The 19145-nt window shown below is 53.1% G+C and overlaps 5 protein-coding genes across 5 annotated transcripts; 2 read left to right on the top strand and 3 right to left on the bottom strand.

Moving 5' to 3' along the window:
• Positions 1 to 36: 36 nt before the first annotated feature.
• On the bottom strand, positions 37 to 1680 carry PODANS_1_23540 (uncharacterized protein; the record flags this gene model as incomplete). The annotated part of the gene is made up of 1 exon (XM_001906645.1): positions 37 to 1680. One exon carries the CDS (start codon positions 1678 to 1680, stop codon positions 37 to 39), a length of 1644 nt encoding a protein of 547 aa, XP_001906680.1.
• A 5125-nt stretch (positions 1681 to 6805) lies between these two features.
• PODANS_1_23530 (uncharacterized protein) lies at positions 6806 to 9580 on the top strand (the record flags this gene model as incomplete). Its single annotated transcript, XM_001906644.1, has 3 exons — positions 6806 to 7028; positions 7100 to 7797; positions 7847 to 9580. 3 exons carry the CDS (start codon positions 6806 to 6808, stop codon positions 9578 to 9580), a joined length of 2655 nt encoding a protein of 884 aa, XP_001906679.1.
• A 1435-nt stretch (positions 9581 to 11015) lies between these two features.
• Positions 11016 to 12720, bottom strand: PODANS_1_23520 (uncharacterized protein; the record flags this gene model as incomplete). Its single annotated transcript, XM_001906643.1, has 4 exons — positions 11016 to 11187; positions 11247 to 11851; positions 11911 to 12404; positions 12504 to 12720. 4 exons carry the CDS (start codon positions 12718 to 12720, stop codon positions 11016 to 11018), a joined length of 1488 nt encoding a protein of 495 aa, XP_001906678.1.
• A 478-nt stretch (positions 12721 to 13198) lies between these two features.
• Positions 13199 to 14455, bottom strand: PODANS_1_23510 (uncharacterized protein; the record flags this gene model as incomplete). Its single annotated transcript, XM_001906642.1, has 3 exons — positions 13199 to 13520; positions 13667 to 13910; positions 13981 to 14455. 3 exons carry the CDS (start codon positions 14453 to 14455, stop codon positions 13199 to 13201), a joined length of 1041 nt encoding a protein of 346 aa, XP_001906677.1.
• A 1735-nt stretch (positions 14456 to 16190) lies between these two features.
• PODANS_1_23500 (uncharacterized protein) lies at positions 16191 to 16904 on the top strand (the record flags this gene model as incomplete). Its single annotated transcript, XM_001906641.1, has 1 exon — positions 16191 to 16904. The coding sequence occupies one exon, from the start codon at positions 16191 to 16193 to the stop codon at positions 16902 to 16904; it is 714 nt and encodes a 237-aa protein (XP_001906676.1).
• Between the last annotated feature and the right edge of the window lie 2241 nt (positions 16905 to 19145).

Here is a 19145-nt window from a genome sequence, read left to right as displayed (position 1 = left end):
GAAGCCATAATACCTGACTGCCATCCATCATCCCTCTCAGAGCAACATGGCAGCAAACAAAATCCCGGCTAGGATGTTACCAAGTCCTCCCAGGGAGGGGACGTTGGCCATCCTGCCCGCAGCCGCGGTGACGACCGGGCCGGTGGGTAGTGTGGGCGTTAGACCGCCGGTGCCGGCGGTGGTGGTGGTGATGGTGGTGGGGGTGTCTGTGGGTACGACACCACCGTCATCGCCGCCACCGCTGGTCTCGCCGGGGAGTGTACCTGTAGAGAAAGTGGAAGCTGTGAATGTAAGTAAGTCATCTGTGGTGTCAGGGAATGTCGAACTGGAATCGTCCGAGCCGGATGAAGATGTGGAGGAGGAGGTGATGGTGGAGGAGGAGGAGGAGGAGGAAGTGGGTGGAGTGGTGGATGAAGCAATAGATGGAGACGTAGTTGTAGTAGCGGACGGGCCGTCTTCCGAGGTGGACGGAGCGTCCGTACTAGTCGTAACATCGGGAGACGACGTACTCTCTGAGCCACCCGATGTGGGGACTTCGGTGGTCTCCGTGGTGGGAGACTCTGTCGTCGTCTCAGTACTGGGAGAGCTGGTGGTCTCGGTGGTGCTGGGAGAGCTGGTGGTCTCGGAGCTGGTGGTCTCGGAGCTGAGAGTTTCGGTGGAGCTGGTGGACTCGGAAGTTGTGGATGTTGTCTCGGTGGTTGTGGTTTCTGTGCTGCTGTCGGTTGTGGTCGACGTCGTCTCATCGGTGGACGTCGGAGTAGAAGTGGGTGTTGAGGTTTCCTCAGTTGACGTCGTGGTAGCAGAAGTGGTGATATCATCAAAACCAGTGCTGGTGTTGGGTGGCAGGCCAGTGTCTGTTGAGACAGTCGCTGTGTCGGTCACCTGTGGCTCACCGCTTGTGGTGGTGGTGATGGGCACTGGACTCAAAGCGTCGCAGTAGTCAAGCCATGGCCGGAAGTTTGGCTCCAGATAGACCCTCTCTATCTCTTCATACTTGGTGTCATCGGTGTTGTCTGCAATGCACACCTTGCAATCGTCCAAAATATCCAAGAAAACCGAACCCGGTTCGCAAAGCTCTGGGTCCCTACCAACACGCTGCGCTTCCAGATAGGCACTATCACAGAAGCTGAAACATTCGGATGGAACAGTATCTGAGCCTGGCACCTGCCTTTTGACAAAGCGTGCCCTAGAGTTTGGCACAGCTGTTGATCTTGTGCGTTCAGTGATAGTAGCTTGAGAAGCCCAGTCGCCAGTATAGCTGGTTGCTAATCTGCCATCTGCCTTCAAAACAACGACAGGCTGAAGTTCGAAGACGCCATAGCTCAAGCCAAAATCCTCGGGGTTGAGGTTGAAGTATCCCTCAACAGGCGGGAAGTAGCCAGTTTCGTTCTTCTTCCAGACGACGCGAGGGATATATGGAGCAGGGACACACCAGTCAGGGTGACACTCAAAGTCCAAACCGGGCGCTTCAGCCCAAAGATTGCAGCCGTCAGGCTTAGGCTGATTGCAGACGAATCCGGGCTCACAGCCCCATGTCCGGAGAGCCCTGGGGTGCTTCTTCGACCTCACGTCGAGCGCGGAGCGCTTGTAGATACCGGCGTTTGTCGGAGCAGCACATACCGACACAGTTGTGGTTGTCAACTGCGTGACAGTCGCTGTGACTGCATGGACTGTTGTCATGGTGCTGACGGTGGTGAAAGTGCTGAGGCTGGTAGTGGTGAAGACGGTGGTTTGTGTGGACCAGAGAGTTGTACTGTCAGTTACTGTGACCGGGAACGAGGTTGTCAACGTCACTAGAGACACGACCGTGCTCGTCTGAACGATGGTTGTTGGGACCGTTTCAGTTGTTTTCACTGTTTGGGTCTGGGTTTGTGTCTCCTTCTGCGTCAAGGTGGTTGGAACGCTTGTTGTCTCTACCGTGGTAAGAGTTGTTTTCAAGGTCTCGGTCTTGGTTGAGTACAGCGTCGTACTATCAATGACAGTGATGGGGATCGTTTTCTTGGTAGTGTATGTTGAAGTCTTGGTTTTGGTGATGGTAACTTCTTTCCACTTAGTGGTCACCTTGACTTTGGTGACTGTTGTGGGAACTGTTTTCTTGATGGTTCGGGTTGTTGTTGTGGGCACCAACTCAGTTGTGGTCTTGGTGGAGCACAAATATGGCGACTTGGTGTTGCAGACCTTGATTGTAGTGGGCACAGGCACTAGCTGGACGTTGTTAGTAAGGAACCGCACACGTCATGATTTCAAGGTCATCTTACAGTTGTAACAGTTGACAACTGTGTGGTCGTGATGTACTCAGTTGTCCTGAGAGTTGTTAGTGATGCCGGAGATGTGTGTAGCAGATCAGATCCCTTACCCCTTGATAACAGTAACACTGACCGGCACAGAAACGCTGACTTCGTTGGTTTGAGTTGTATACACCGTCTCTGTCCGCGTCGTCTTCTCAGTCACAGTGGTAGCAGGCAAAGTGACAGTGCTGGCAGGCAGAGTGACAGTGCTGGCAGGCAGTCTAAAACCCAAGTTAGCGAATTGCCAAAAATCAAAAGAGCTTGAAATCGTACGTGACGGTAATGTAGATCTTCTCTTTGCAGTGATGAGGGCATTCAGTGTCCACGTGGTAGGTTTGTTCGTCTTCTAGTCCGACAGCAGCTCCAGAATCGAGTTCGTCCGTTGTTTCGTTCGTTCTCCTATACACCTGGTTAGCATCACCGAGTACCACCTGAGCTAGGGCTAAAGCCCCTAAGCTCTGCACAAGCCTCGTGAGAAGCATCCTTCCGAAGTGACCAGACACAAAAAGCGAAGGTAGTCCCAAGAGGAAACGAATGTATGAGCAACGAGTGAAGTTGCGCCGACGAGAATGGCACAGAGCTATGAAGAGCTTAGGCCGAGGGCCGGCGGTGGACTCGGATCATATATTGAGGCTGGGCAGGCTCAAGGGGAGGGGGTGCATCGCAAGCGGCTAACTTGAGCGGACAACTGGGGTGGTATTCGTATACCTACTCGTGAAATGAGCCAACGGCGCAGAGCCTTGGCGATCAGACCCAGCTCCTTGTAAACAAGGGAACAAGTCACAGTCGACGGTGGATTCCGAGGCCTATATCCTCTAGACTGCTCTCTGCAGTTGCGTGTCGTTGGTTTGGGCTCAAAAACGAGAGAAAAGGTTGAGACGGAGCGAGAGAGTCTCAACGGCACAGAGCTGACGAAAAGATGGAAAGAGGAGAGGAAATCTCAAGGTCCAAAAGGGACTGAAGGATGATCAAAAGGGATCCAGATAGCTTTCGCGTGCATACCAGCTTGGGCGAGCTGTGATGCGGACTGCCATCCATGTCCCAACTCACATCCAGCTCCGTCCTATCATGAGAGATCAAGTTACCAGGGTAGATGTTGAGCTTTCCTACCCCTGCTCGTATAGCTGCAGACCACCCAACCCACAAAAGGTACACCCGTCGTCCGGGGGAAGTGGAATCCCAATGACGGTGCCTGGCTAGCCACGCTGCGCAGCCCCGAGCTGCCACACCTCTTCAACCTTCTCCAGACCTGCTCCAGACATGCAACCTCGCCGCTCACCATAGGGCTCTTGATATTAAACGCAACACAAACAGCCTGATCAATATGAACCACAGTATCTGCCGAAGTTCTTGGATCCAGCTTTCATCCTTGTGTGCCCAGCACGGGAACAGAAACAAAGGAAAAGGAGAAATGAGGCCTGGGCCTTCGAAGCGGGCTTTCCGAGTGACAACAGTATCTGCAACTGTTGACAGCGAGATTTCCCTCTCGTCGCTGCTGCCTTTCGGCGGCAGACTGCCCGGAGGGCTTACGATAAAAAAGCAGACAAAGTCGCATCCCAGGTGGAGTCCGACGAAAGAGGTAAGTGGACAGGGTTCAATAAGCTCTTTCTACCTCTCACATCAGGCTCACAGCCAACAGTATGTGAGAGAGTGAGAAGGAGAGTTGTTGCCCAAGTTCTTTCCCCCCCCTGCCTCTCTCATGGCTCAGTCTACCAGAACAGGTACCAACCCCTCATCTTGTTGGCTGTACGGATACCCGCAAGCCACCCTGGCCGCGCCGTGGGGCCTCGACAACAGCCTGTCTCCCAGCGAGGTGTGGTGGTGATGTAGTGTACTCTATCCGTACAGTGATAGCAAAGTGCAAGCCCGGTTTGGATACTCCCCGCACCGAGCCGCTCTTGCAATCAAGGCAAGCCGGGACGGCAGACAATGGGAACAATGGAGGGGCTGGTGGTTGTGTGTATGCATGAGAGATGCATAGAGCTGCGTTAATAGCGTATGTGATATTGCCGCCATCAATCGTGGAAGCAGGAAACGTTACTCATGTTGTTGAGAATGACGAAGTTGACTCTGCTGAAGTTCGGGTACCTGAAGAAATGTGTGGCCGAGCCTCGTCCATCATCTGCCGCCATCCGATTTCCCGACGGCCAGGCGGCATTAGAGCCATGGATGAGCCTGAGATGGAGTGTGGCTTCTATGTTAAAGGATTCCGCAGTTCTTGCATGTCAAACCAAGTCGAGATTACGACCTGTGCCTTGCATTCGGTCGCTGTTGCTAGCGTTGGGACGTGAAGCTTGAATGTGCGGCGGGGTCTTCCAACAACGACGACAAGACCGAGATAGGAAGATGGGCAGGAAGTCGAGAGAATATGCGAGATTACTGGGAACTTGGGAACTTGGGAACTTGTTGGCATGAGTAAGCCCGCCTGAGCCGAAAGAGGAGCAACACGAGCCATACCAGCTGCAGGTCCATGCATGATGGACCAGAAGGGAGTGGTGAGAAGGAAGAGGTTGTTCTCGGCATCAGTTCGTTCAGTGAGAGTGAAGGCGGTCGGCGAGTTGGGGTCCGCGGGAAGACGCCCTTGTCAAGAAGCATGGACCAGGACAGGGGGGGGGTTGGCCGTGGTTCATTGGACGATCAGCCAAACCCTTTCCTTTCTGGGGTTTAGCCTTGCAGGGCCGAATGGCGTGAGGGGCATCACTAGCGCCACCTGTGGGGAGCGGGGAGTCCCCGACTTTGGTTCCCGCAATTGTAAGCTCTTCCATTCTGCCCCGCTCACGATCTGATTCTCAGCAACATCCATCCAGTCCTCTATTTCTCAGCAAGCATCTCACAATTGTCTCTGGAACGACAATTCTTTCTGGGAAACTGGAATTCCCAATCCAAGTTACCAGCGTGGGGCCAGCGAAAGTGGTGAGCACTAGCATGCCGGGCTTATCAGGTTGCCCTGCCCGGTGTTAGTGTAGGCGTCAGCTTACAGGAATCCCACCTAGTCCTGATGCTTTACGGGTCCAAGCCAGGTCCAGAACAGCAATAACCCCGCTATCACAGCATCCTTGACAGTATCATTCTCCTACCTGCCACCCTGCTTGAGTATGAGAGGAGCTACATCTAGGTAGTAGGAAGGCACGAAGCCTGAGAGAAGAACTTTCGATGGGACAACAGACCATGGCCCGTTTGCCACTGGAGGCCTATAGTGTAGGTGATGGCAAATCGACAAAACGTGTAGTATACGGTAGATGTGGGTTGCAAGGGAAGATGTCGTTTTTCCGCTGCCGGTCATTCGATGAGGAAGGTTACACTGGTCAGAAGAACACGCCTCATCTGAATATCGTGCCAAGCAGCAACACTTTGGGCCCGGCCGTCAGCGTTACCACACCCACGGGTTATGAAGACGGATTCTTCCTAGGAAACAGATAGATTTAGGTATGGTGGGCTGAGAACCATTTGTCCAGAGAAGCTGTGCAAATCGCTCCAGAGAACGGATACTGCCACAATCCTGCTATTCCAGCACGGCCAGAAGCATGGAGATACTGTTTTCTCCGATCCTCGCACCCTCACCAACAGCCAACAACGGACACGGCGACTGCCTCAATCCAATCCCAGTGCCCACAAGGCTGAGATGCCAGTCAGTGAGCCTTTGGGAGGGTAATATTGACGCCTTGGCACTAACCAGAATGCAACCAAACTGGGGTGTCCTCGGCCCCCTCGTCGTTCTTTTTTGCTCACAATGATCAGAGCAAGGAAGTTGAGATGGATGGTGGTATCTGCACGCCCAGCCTCTTGAGCCAACCACATCCGGCCTCGCCACACCTTCTCAACTCATTCTCACTCGAGTCTAGTTGGAAGACTTGGAAGACTCGCATTTGTCCGCATGGGTCGGATTGCGGCGTGAGCGATCAGAATTCTCTGTCTTTCCATTCTTTCTTGTCCATCACGTTAGGATATCTCGGGTTGAGCACAGCGTGCTAGATCTCAAAATTTCGAGAAGCGAGTGTTTTGTTCACATCTTCGCCTGTGGTGTGGTGTTGTTCGGTGAGTGTCGCTCTGGACCTTGGTCTAATCCCTCTTCTTCCCTTCCTGTGGCTGCCGGCTATTCGCCACGGTCTGTATGGTATCGCCGCCCTTTCGGCGTCCATTGGCCTGCCGTTCTGCGGGGTCCTTCCGGCAGGTCTAAATTGTTATCTGGAGAGAATTTGAGGCTCAAAGATCTCTTATGCTTCTCGAGGCTCTGGATTTCAGTCTTTGCTGTTGCAGCGCACTCCAGACTCGCAGCGTCCTGCTGGAAGGCTCTCGTATTTTGACCGACGAGGAGAGGCATATCCAACTCAACGCCGTTCTAACCTATCTCGACAGGGCAAAACGAACCCTCCGCGAGCGCGCTCAGGCGAGAGGTACTACAGCAAAACTGTCTGTGCCTGAAATATCCCTTTCTCATTCCCGCTGGATGCACCGGCCAGGCTAGGAGTTCTGATATCTTCCCCCTTTCACCATTCCCCTGGAAGAACCTCGCCAATATGTTTGCGTTGAAGCTTTCAACAATCGCTGTGTGGGTGGTGTCTGCGTCAGTTGTCGCCAGTCAGCCAAGGTGGTCTTCTGACTACGTCAACGTAACTCTCTGCCAGTGGAGGGAACCTCGAGGTAATTTTTCTCCCCACGATCGTTGTTTTCTAGTCGCTGTGTTAACTCGGAAAACAGTTGCGGTCATACGAGACAGGCTGTTTCTGGATGGAGGCAATCGTTGGTGGCGCCCAGGGCTCTCGAATGGGGAATATGCGATTCCTCGACAGGATGGTGAGTGCCCGCATCAGACACTTTCGTGAGCGATATCTTAATACGATGGATAGACAATCCACTAGGGATTACATACACGTTGAACTTCAGCAAGCCTTTCGAAACCAGAGACAATGTTACTGCGCTGTTCGTACCAATCTACGCCTTGGGGGGTGCGGCCGTCAACAATATCGCCCCGAATTTTGCCAGCGGAGGGCTCCTGTATAACGATTACCAGTACTTTGGTTATGGCGGTATGACTTTCAGGTCAGCTTCGTATCCGGAGCCGATGGGTACAGCTGTGCGCGGATACCGGGCCTTTACTTCACAGGTGCCTGATTTTACCCCTGGACCCGTTGAAGATAACCTCGATGGCAACGTTACACGATTTGTTGCGTATGGCGGAGCGGCTAGCGCCCCCTCTGAGAACCTCGCCTGGTACTTTTCTGGGTTGCGCTCGCCGACCGGCGGACTCATCTACGATGTCGAAAGGGGCGGGACGAACGAGACCACTCTGCCCTCGCAAGTGTCTGACACATTGATCACCCTGAGCTTGGAGAAAGAGCAAAGACCAGATTGGATGAACAAGACACTGCACAAGGATGTCCCGGGACGCGCCGGCGCGGAATTGGTATGGGTTCCTGTTGGCACCAAAGGTATTCTGGTCGCACTGGGGGGTGTTGTAGACCCGTCTTTCATCAAAATAAACGGTAGATCGAGCGACCCGGACAACAATGTGAGTATATATTGTTCCTGGTTGAATTCATGCCTAACAAAATGCACAGAAAGAGAAAAGTCGGGAGTTCATGTCAACTATCGATATCTACGATGTGGCAGGGGACAGATGGTATCGACAAAAGACGAGCGATGGCCCAGAAGCCCTCAGCAGAGGGTGTGCTGTAGTCGCCCCCGCTCAGGATGGTACAAGCTTCAACATCTACTATTATGGCGGTTACGCTGCGCTCGAGCAGAAGTCAGGTTACTCAGATGCCGTCTGGGTATTGTCACTTCCCTCCTTCACGTGGACTAAACTCACAGAAGGCACCGGTCCTGGGCGCGCCGCACACAAGTGTATAAAGCCATACCCTGATCAGATGATGGTGATTGGAGGCCACCCCCCGCTGGACGCCACCAATACTGTTCCGTGCCTTCAGGAGCCGATCCGGATCTACAATTTGTCTTCCGGGACGTGGGTAAATCGCTACGATCCAGCGATCTGGAGCAATTATACCGTCCCTCAGGGTATTCGCGACACAATTGGGGGTTCCCCCACAGGCGACGCCGAGTTGACGAAGCCGAACCCCTCCTTTGTGAGCACCGCACTTGCCAGTGTGTTCGCTACGAGATACGACAACACCAAGATCAATGCCTACTACCCGTATGCGCGTGAAGCCCAGGTCAACAACACCAATCCGATTGGTCCCCCAGTAACCTCCGAAGAAGCGCAAGGTGGCGGAACCCCATCCTGGCTTGGTCCTGTGGTGGGAGTCGTTGTAGGGCTTGTCGTCCTCACGCTGATTGGTGTCGGAGTGTTCTTGTGGCGACGCCGAAAATACCTGGGTCCAGATGCCGAGACCAAGAGTGAGGCTAGAACTGAGAATACCAGAACGCGGGTGATGAATTGGATTCCTCGTCCAGGTCCAGGCCCAGGTCCTGCATCACCACCTCAAGAACCGGAGGATGTCAAGCCGCATTTCGCAGCTGGTGCAACTGAGTACTACGGCGGTAGCGTCACGGATGTGGATAGTGTTGGGGCCCCGACGCCGTTCTCTATCTCTGAGATGATGAACACCGAAATCCGACGTCCGGTAGAGCTTCCGGATAACTCTGGCCCCGCTGAACTCTACAACAATCCGGCATCGCCGAGCGTGAACACCCCCTACACTTCCTACGATGAAAGCCCCGCGGTTGGCCGTGGCTCGGTCAATAAAGGCTCTTCGTACCCAAACAACACTCACCAAGTCGACCACGCAAGCAACATCTCATCTCTTGGCTCCACTCCTCCTCCTCCCCCACAGCAACCGGCTACAATTCCAGAACATTATGGCACCTCCTTCTACCGCCCAGACTCGGACGCACTCGGGAACCCACCAGTCACCACGCCCACATCCGGTCACCCAACCAACGGAACCAGTAGTACCCTCCGCAACCAAGTTCTGTCGGGCATTTCCAACCTGAGTGATCGTGACCGGTCCCATCTTCGGCAGATTAGCGACACGACAGTCAGCTCGATCACGTCCGGTCATCAACCAGGTGCAGGACAGCACGGGCAGATTCTCAGCCACTCTGGCTTTCCAGAGAGGTTGATGGAGAGCCCAGGGGTGGTGTCGCCTCCTACTGCCGGGCCTATGGGTGAGAGCCCAGATTACCTCAGTGCGAGGCCACTGCCAGGACAGGCGCAGCAATGGCAAGCACAGCAAGCGCAAGCGGCGAACAGCCCGCTCAGGAAGAGCGTATTCACGGAGAGCAAGGAGGACATGACGGATCCGAATGGCGGTTCTGGCCCAAGTAGGATATAAGGTATCGAGGATGACGGGGCAGTAGGTTTAAAAGGAGAAGTGCTATGAGTGATGATTCATTTGATGTTGATATTACTTTTTTTTTTTTTTGGTAATTTTGGGCTTTGGATGCGCGGGCTGCAGTGGATCATGAGCTGGGCGTTTTGCTTTTTGATGTGATAGGGACACACATGATACAAGGGGGACATTGGCCATGGCAAGATGGATCACTCCTTTTATACCATACTTTTGATGAGATGAGCATTTCAAGATGGGTAGGTAGCGTTGATAGGCATAGTGTGTAAACTCGATACTTCTTGTCACCATTTGATGATCTTCGATCGACCGGCCGAAATGGCGCTTTCCATGAATGTGATAGGCTAGGTATATAAACAGGCAAGGCTTGAGCAGCGCTTGACTATCACGTTGCTCTAGTTACACCACAATGAACGTTATGATGAAAGATGGCGCAAACCCCGAGTATTCAGTTCAACGTGAGAAAGGAATAAGAATAGTAGTCTCTACACTGGAGTCCGAGACCCCTGACGTACAAGGTGACACTTACTCAGACCTTGCAACAACTGTGGCTCCAAGACATGGGGATCAGAGACACTGGGTGAGTCGACGAGTCACAACCGTAACTCCCATCGTCGCGGTGGGAGATCATCATGTTGGATCTGAGAAGACAAACATCTCTCTTAGAGGGAGCAGGGTTCGAGTATAAAGTAACCCTGTTCCGGCTGCTGTCAACCGTCTCGCTCCTTCAGCCTCACCATTTATGTCCACACTTGATCACATTAGCGTCGTCTCAAGTGAAAGCCTTCACCAGAATGCAATCTTTGACCTTCATTATACTCCTCGGTTTGCAGGCTACCAGTCTGCTAGCCACACCTTTCTTCCCCTCTAGACCCCAATGCCGCCCGACTCAGAGCGGAATGTGGTCCGCTCCGTGTCATGACGTACAACAAAATCTACCCTCCCTGATTACATCGACCGCAACGCCATCCGCAGGTTGTATGTTTTCTCTCCCCTCCCCATCACCATCCTCCTTTCCTCAAACTAACAGCACCCCTCTCACAGCACCGACCGCCCACTCAGCCACATCTCACATGAGCTCAACTCACCTCCAAAACTTCAGAAAAGAGTCTGCTGCCACGACAAACCCTACGGCTGCGGCTGTAGTTGTTCGGGGCATGATCCGCCTGAGTGATGACAGGCGAATGTCCGACTTAGTTGGACAGCTTGTGGGGGAGACACGTGTATTGAGAGCACATTGGGATGGTCTCAAGTCACAGTGAGAATTCGCTTGGGTTGATTTGATTTGTACTCAGTTAGGGTAGAGATAGGGGAAAAAGTGGGTCCCCTCCCCTGAAACCCCTGATGCTTTTTTCCTATGACCGTGCCAACCGTCGTCATGAATTTCTTCCCACTTCCAGAGATACAATTCAGACCGGTCTCAACGCTGACGAAGCGACACCCTTGTCTCCAAAACAGCCTTCCCCTTGGTGCTGACGATGAACTGGTCGCTCACGACCTTGAAATGGTCCTTTGGTGTGAGACCATCAAAGTCAAATTCAAACTTTTGCACGATCGCAGCCATAAGCAGATACATTTCTGCCCAGGCAAGACTAGCTCAAACGGTCAGGTCGGATCACAGAACAGATAATGACAAATAGAGGAAACCTACTGCATCCCAAGACAGATCCTCGTACCTCTCGAGAACGGCGCGTACGTCTTCTCAGCCTTCTTCCTCGCCTCCGGATCTACCCACCTCTCCGGCTGAAACCGATGCGGATCTGGGTACAGCCTTTCGTCCATGTGCATCAACAGAACCGTCATGCCCACAGGTGTTCCAGCCGGGATGCGATACTTGTCATAGATCAAATCTCTGTCGGGAGCGGTACGCTGAGAGCGGGAGGCAATAGCAGGACTTAACCGCATACCCTCCATCAAAACGGCCGTTAGATACGGTAGCTGTTCAAGTGCCTGCAGGGGGATAGATCCATCCGGAGACGAGGACCGAGCAGCTACCTCGGTGAGCTCGGCTCGCAGGCGAGTTAGAATGTCGGTGTTGCTAAAGACGTTGTAGATAACCAGCCGGAGGAGGCTGGCTGTTGTTTCGAAGCCGGCTCCCGTCACTGAGACGACGTCGGCAAAGACACGCTTGATCCTCTTGTCCTTGGGGGGAAGATTGGAGTCATAGATCTCGTGAACGATGGTTCGGGGGGTGTCATCATCCGGGTTGTAAGAAGCGGCCGCTTTGAGTAGCTGCGCGGTGTCCTCTTCGCTGTCCTGTGTGCAACATCAGCAACCGTGTCCCTCGGGTAAGAATGGTAGACTGCTGTATATACTCGCGCATAGCGCATAAAGTTTGACGTATCCGGATCAGCGCTCTTGATGAGAAACTCCTTCGGAATAGAAAGCATAGCAGGCCCGTACCAGCGGATGTGCTTGGTCAAGTGCCACATCCTTCCGCCACCATGCATGATTCTTGTCATACCGACACTGAAGTCCGGTTGGTCAAGACTGTTATAGTCCTTCCCAAGAACATACTCTGTGGAAGCATCCCTCTGGAAAGCACTTATAGCAGCGCCGAGATCGATCACTCTTCCAGCTTTTGCAAACTCGCCAATCCGCCCGCAGAGCTTTTCTAGCTTACGGATGATCATGTCCTGATGGCGGACAACCCTTGATTTGGAAAAATAGGCATTAAGCGGTGCCCGACGGGCCTTGTGCTCGTGGTGGTCCGGTGTAAAGATGATGGCACCAAGGGCATTCTGGGCATCGACCGACCAGTCGTACTTGTTCCAGCGCCCCTCGTGGCGGTAGAGCTTTTCAAAATAAGCTGGGTCGTTGATGTGAAGCTCGTAAGGACTGATCCGGACGATGGGCCCTGTATGTCGTCAGCTGACAAGGTCGCAGAATTCAATAATCGACGACTTACCATATTGTCTGTGCATCTCGGCGATGCGAAAGGTATACTGTCCCTTTTTGACCACGTCGTAATACGCCTCGTAGTAGCGAGTGATTGCGGCGAGCTTTGGGCCGGGAAATTTGGCAAGAGGATCCAAGTAGAGGCGGTAGAATGCAAGAGTGAGGCAGTAGGCAACCGCCGGGACTGCAATCGATTGCCATGACAAGAGAGATATGAGCAACTCCATTGCAATATGACCCAGCAAGTCTCAAAAAAGCTGCCCCTTGCCCAGTAAAGAGCAGAGATCCCAGTGCCATCCAGGCATGTACAAGAGCGATCGTTTCATATTTACCAGTTTCTTGCGGGGATGGGTTATTTGAGATCTTGTACTGAAGTAAACAACCAACGGCTATAGCTGTGCCACACCGTCGCGTGTTCACTGTGCATCGTCTGTCTTGCTGTTGCATTGGCACTGCAACAGCATAGAGCTTTGGGTCCAACTGCAGCAGCAGTGTACCCAATCAAACTCCATAAACCGGAATTGATGGCGGAGCTGTCCAGCTCAAAATGTACATAAGATTCTTCTCGTATCAGTCACAATTCTTTCCAACGTAATAGTCCTTGGGGTATAGGCACTAGGTAAACAAACAAAAGGGGGTTAGCCCAATGACAATCCACAATCGACGCATCTCATATATTCAAACAACCACCCGGCACGCCCATCCTCAAAGCTTCACACCCCCCACCTCCCTGGCCCCCTTCAAAGGCAAAACCAACATCCCACTCCTCGGCAGTCTCCCTCCTCGGATATTAACCTGCAGACTCTGGTGCAGCAACCTCGGCTCCCCAAGCTCCGAGTCCCTCTCCTGCCTCCAGTTCACAAACTCTTGTTGTGTTGTGCCAATCTTGAGGTGTTTGTTCCGTTCTTGTTGCTCGGCTACGGTCGTGTAAGGGACTGGGTCGCTGCGGTCGCCGGATGGGTAATCGTGGCCTGTGTAGATCTTGTGATGTGGGGGGAGGGAGAAGAGGGTTTGGACTGAGTGGTAGCTGTATAGAGAGAAAATAGTTGTTAGTTTTACTGATCAGATGAAAAGGAGTATGGTTGAAGGAGCGGAATGTGCAAATGTGGTGATGTGGTACTGTGCTAACGTGGTAATGCAAAAGGGGAAATGGGCAAAAGGGTGGGTAGGAACCGAGCAGGGAACCAACAGGGAAGGAGCAAGTGAGGTACAACTGGAACAACAGGAAAGGAGCAGTGAAAGGACACGGGGAAGGGGCGGGAGAAAGGCTTGATGAGAGGGAAGAAGCAGAAGCAAAGACAACAGAGAAAAGGAGCAAAGGGTTGCACTAACAGTTGGACAGCGTCTCCTCCGGGGAAGTCGCAACGGGCTGAGCCAACGTCAGGGAGGAACAGAGAATCGCCACAAAAGATGTTGTCTGCGGTGGTTAAGGTGAGGCGGTCAGCATCAAAATCACCGACAGAGCTGGAAAGAGACAAAAAACAGACCGCCAATCAAATATCCAACATGATCAGGCGTGTGGCCAGGCAGATGGACCACCTTTGCCTCCAAGTCACCGATTCTGAAAGTCTGGTCATCCTCCCAAAGAAAATCGAAAACATCTTCGAGTTCGGATTGTTCGACTCCGTATTTCTGGGCAAATGTGGTTTGGGCCTGGACGATGCGCTTGCCAATCCCTGTTTTCGGGTTTGTTGATTGCGCGAGCTTGAGCTGGAGGTACCGGGAAGCAGACAGATGGTCTGCATGGGTATGTGTCTCGAGAAGATAACCAACTTTGTAGTTGTTGTGGACGACGATATCGAGCAACGAATCAGCAGTGGCCGTGGAGATGGTATTGCGGGCGGGTTCAAAATCAAGCACGGGGTCGATGATGGCGGCGGCAAGGGTGGACGGGTCAGCAATAATGTATTGCCAGGTGCCCGTGACAGGCTCAAAGATGGGGTGGACAATCGGAGATGCCATGTTGAGTGCTCGGATAATTTGTAGCACGATGGTTGGATGAAATAGAATGGATGAACTGGTGGGCAGTCACCTCTGGCTTTTATTTGTGACAAGTTTATTCTATCAGGCTGAGGATTAATCGCCGACGTAGCTCTCGACCGTCATACAAGAAGAACTCCAGATGACCGAGATCCGGGAGCACCTGGTCGCTCCATGAGAAGGGCTCTGAGCCGGGGACCAGGCAAGGGCATGTGTCCCGGCATGTACATGGTCGGGGATCAACTTCAATACATCGTGATATCCTCTTGAGGTCCTGCGTGAGATCACAAGGCGTAAAGCCGCCATCCCCTAGTGCAGCAGGGATAATTGCTGACATAAAACGGCGTCGATGTAATGCATGAATATCGGTGATGATGACAATGGAACATTGGGGTCGGGGACCTCAAGTTCACAGCTACCCAAGCCCGGATGCCATTTCATATACTGAACTGCCTCTGAAACAATTGCTTATGCAGCTCGCTGATGTGAACGCCATAGGCTTGTCAGCTCCGGGGATAAGATACGACCTAGGGGCCCACTGCCGAGCCCCGGGTTCTCGGGGGCTGCCGGGGTTGAGACCCACTGGACCCCGATATGCGGTTCCCGCCCCGGGTGGCCTGTGCACGATCGGCGACCACCTCTTCCCACAAAGAAATCCCAGCTTTTGCTTTTGCTTCTCGAAGCACCCGGTGCCCTGGTTGGTCCCCGGCGGAAAAGCTGTCTCAGTGCGTCACGCCTAGGCACTGCTGGTTCGCTCGCTCTGGAAGCCGGTAAAGTCCCACGTGTTGGCAACGGTTGTGATCGGGATTTTGTCCCTGCATTGACCAAAATAGACATGTTCTCGGGAGGTGTCGGTCAGCTCGGTAACGTTGAAGCTGTCATGGCAAAGGTGCTCCACTGACCAAACATCTCATGTTGATGCTTTGACAGTTACCCACGATTCGCTGATGGATTCGTAATCATCTGGCAGGATGGCATGCCCACGCCACCAAGGCTGGCCCCCTGCGTTGAAGCTATGCCCTGCAGCAACTTCGCAGGTTGGGATGGTGGTGTGGTGGCCGAAGAGGTGACGTTCGTTGATACCCCACTATCCCACCCTTCTGAACGTCCGTCCGCCGCTGTTAAGACTGTTCCCCGAAGCCCGCAGAGTGAACGAACCGCCGATATTAAAGAACAGACCCGCCTGGACCAGGGCACAGACATAACATAACAGTATAATATTTTCAGCTCGTCATCTCAAGATCATTCCATCCCAATGTCGTCTTCTCTCCCAAATCACAATCAGCCGGGCGAATCTTCATCACTTTTGCCATCAAACACACCAACAACTGAAAGTGCTTCTCGCTCACAGGGACAACAAACCGAACAAACAGGAGCAATGTCAGAAATCAACACCCTCCTCACAGGCGCCGCCTTTGGTGCCGCCTTGACAGCATCAGGAGTATTCCAACCTTCGGTCATCATCTCACAACTCAACTTCACCAACTTCCACATGATCCAAACCTTCCTCACCGCGGCTGCCGGTTCAGCGTACGTCTACTCCTGGTTTCGTCACTCTCCTCACATCTCAAGCTAACACCCCCTCAGAGCCACCGTCTCAATAGCCCAAGCCCTCCAACCGAACCATCCAAACCTCGTCCCCCGTGCCGCCTCCAGCCTCGGGCTGTTCGGCCCCTACGACGGCAACATCCTAGGCGGTATCCTCCTCGGCTCAGGAATGATGCTCTCCGGCGCCTGCCCCGGCACAGTCCTCGCCCAGCTGGGAGTAGGTGTCAAGTCAGGAGTGTACGCCTTCGCCGGTGCCTCCCTTGCCGGTGTAGTTTGGTCAGGGTTCCTGAAGCCACTGCTCACCCAATGTCCAACACCACCAAAGGCTGGCTCGGCATCACCATCACCAAAAGCAACAGTCCACGAGGTTCTGGGGGTCAGCAAGGGGACTTTGTTGCTTGGGTTGGAGGCCATGTTTGTCGGCATCGTTATTGCCGCAGCCAAATTCACCGAAGTTGGCCCAGAAGCCAAGATCCCTCCTTATTATGGCGGGATGTTGATTGCCGGAGCGCAGCTGCTAAGCTTGGTTGTCAGGGGTTGCCTGGTCGGCATGTCTACTTCGTATGAGGAAGTCGGCGGGTGGATGCTTGGTGGAAAGCTGGTGCCGGAGAAGTACAGGAACATGCTGTTCTCTGCCGGTGTTATTGTTGGGTCGTATTTCCTGTCGCACGGTGCCCCCAAGTTTGGCGAGGTGACGGATGTGGTTGTCAGTCCCTTGAGCGCGGCGGTGGGTGGGTTCTTGATGATCTTGGGGTCGAGGATGGCTGGGGGTTGCACATCTGGGCATGGGATCTCGGGGATTTCACTGCTGTCGATGTCGAGTTTTTTGACGGTCGGGGCGACGTTTGCGGCGGGAGGGTTGATGGGGTTGTTGATTGGTTGAGGTCGGTTTGGTCAAGTGAGGGTAATGGGACAGTTGCCCAAGTTTGGAATTCTCGGATATGGTTCTTTCTGTGTACATGCTGAGATTCGGGCTCATGCGGCCCATGTATATTTATATCTTTACCTACAACATGGGTACTGCTACTTCAGTTTGTGCCCAAGGGCCAACAGGCTTTCACCACTCCACAGTTCCCTCTGGCAAGTATACGGTAACCCACTGATTGGTCTGGATGTTTTCCCTGATATCCTGTTTTAACCACCACTGGCATGAGGTTGCGGCGATCATCCCCTTTTGGCCCCAAGCCACGAGCCGCCCTTCGTTTTTCTCGACATCCCGGATCTCAGCTTCCCCTTCACCACTCGCCGAACAGAAACTCGGTTGTGCAGGAGACCCTTGCTCCCGGAGCCCACTGTTTCTGGAACTGCCAGCCGAACAACGGGGACCTTCACCCTGTGGAGCTTCCACATCGGCGAACACCCTGTGGGTCCGGCATTTGTTCTCTAGTTCCACCTCTGTCCCTTGTCCATGTCGAATCTTGATCGCCGAGGAGGTACTCGGGGTATGTTAATTTCTTGGAACGAAGCTGAGGATCACCAAGACCCCAAAAGACAGAATGAACATTCGACTTACAGTGTGCTGGGCTCACTTCTGCTTCTCTGCATTTCATCCCGAACTTGTCATCACAGGTTCATCAGTTTGGCTCTGTACTGTTTTCTCCAAGTTCGTTACATAGTCCGCGTTACCATCTTTATGGCAGATCTCCCCATATATACTGGTTCCCTGATTCTCTTCCCTCTGATTCGTCATCATACACGTGTCGGTTTGGCGAAGGAGCAGTTGAGACAAGTTATCTCGTAGAGCGAGGTTCATGATTTTGTTGACTGGGCACCTTATCAGTGTTTCGACATAATTCAAACGCGCCTCAGCCCATAGTAGCGTTGTGTTTGATACGCTGCTCTCAGCCGCGGCATGTTCTTGATCAGTGACGTGTTTACGTTGGAAATTGCTCTTCTTTCAAATTAGTGGTGCTAAATGCTATCACGTATATGGCGACTGGTGTCAAATCGCGTCATAAAGTCAAGCCGGCGGCTGAAGCGGTGAGAGGATACAATTTCATGGTACGAGGTTGTGTCTCTGGAACGGAGAATGGGAATAGCGTCAGCTCCGAGGCCGTGTAAGAGGAACAGATCCGCATTTGGATCGATATTCTTCTTCTTCGGTGGCTTCAATGCCATTTATTTATTTATTCGTTTATTATGCAGTTGGGTCCCCTTGCGATACGCCATACTTCCGCCCGCATTTAGGCCACGAGAATTCAATCAAAATATTTAATGCCACACCTGAGTGCCCGACCCGGCTCGGGAGACTTTTCTATCCTGGAGAGACAGGAGCTGACAGATTACAAGCTAGAGTAAGGCCCCTGGCTCCTGCCTTGTTAACTTTGAATCACAGCCTTGAGAACACACGGTAAGCCCCCTACGTCCTCCAACACGACGCAGCACGATATATGAAGAAAGGCGTGTTACTCATGTCGAACTCTATAATTACTGTGATTTAGGCCTTTCCGCCGAAACAAAAATGCCTTCGACGGAGGTGGCTCTTAGCTTTGGTCGATTTCGGCATCTATCCGGCGAGACCCGCGCCCGGGCTTGGGACGAATTCATGTCTTTGGAAGGCAGCGACAAGTCGCGCTTGGTTGGGGTAGACAATCATGGGCCGGAACCTCCTTGGCAAAAAGGAGCGCTTCAATCCAGAGAGTAATACCTGGGCATGGACGACCCGCGACGAATTGAGAGCGAATGTGCTCAAGATGCTGCGCCGGCCGGGGACCAACTACCGTCCGCGAGTTGGTTGGCATGTTCGTCAACCTTCGGTCCTGTACCATGTGTCGAGAGAAGCTCGGGCTCACGCCTGCAGAAGATTCCACACTTCACTTCTGCAGAATGGCGAAGTTGAACTCCAGAACGCAGCTGTCAGGTTCAATCCGGAGGTGGACAACTTGAGCCAAAACTTCAAATTCGTGGTCAACCAAAATCCCCTTCGACACTCGCCTCGGGTATTCCCACTCTCCGAAGACCATTGATCCATGGCTGGACTCCAAACCCGGACAACCAGGCGTTCCACAGCATACTACCCGTGGTCACCACAGCGCCCACTCCCCGCAAGTATCCCTACGGGGATAGTCTTTGCTTAGAGCTCTGCGGGACCAAGATTATTTGGTCTTTGAAGACGACTGGGGGA

The sequence above is a fragment of the Podospora anserina genome, chromosome 1 (genome assembly GCF_000226545.1).
Source record: "Podospora anserina S mat+ genomic DNA chromosome 1, supercontig 6".
Classification (NCBI taxonomy): Eukaryota; Fungi; Ascomycota; class Sordariomycetes; order Sordariales; family Podosporaceae; genus Podospora; species Podospora anserina.
Note: the sequence above shows the minus strand (reverse complement) of the source record. Positions and strands in the feature narration are given on the sequence as shown.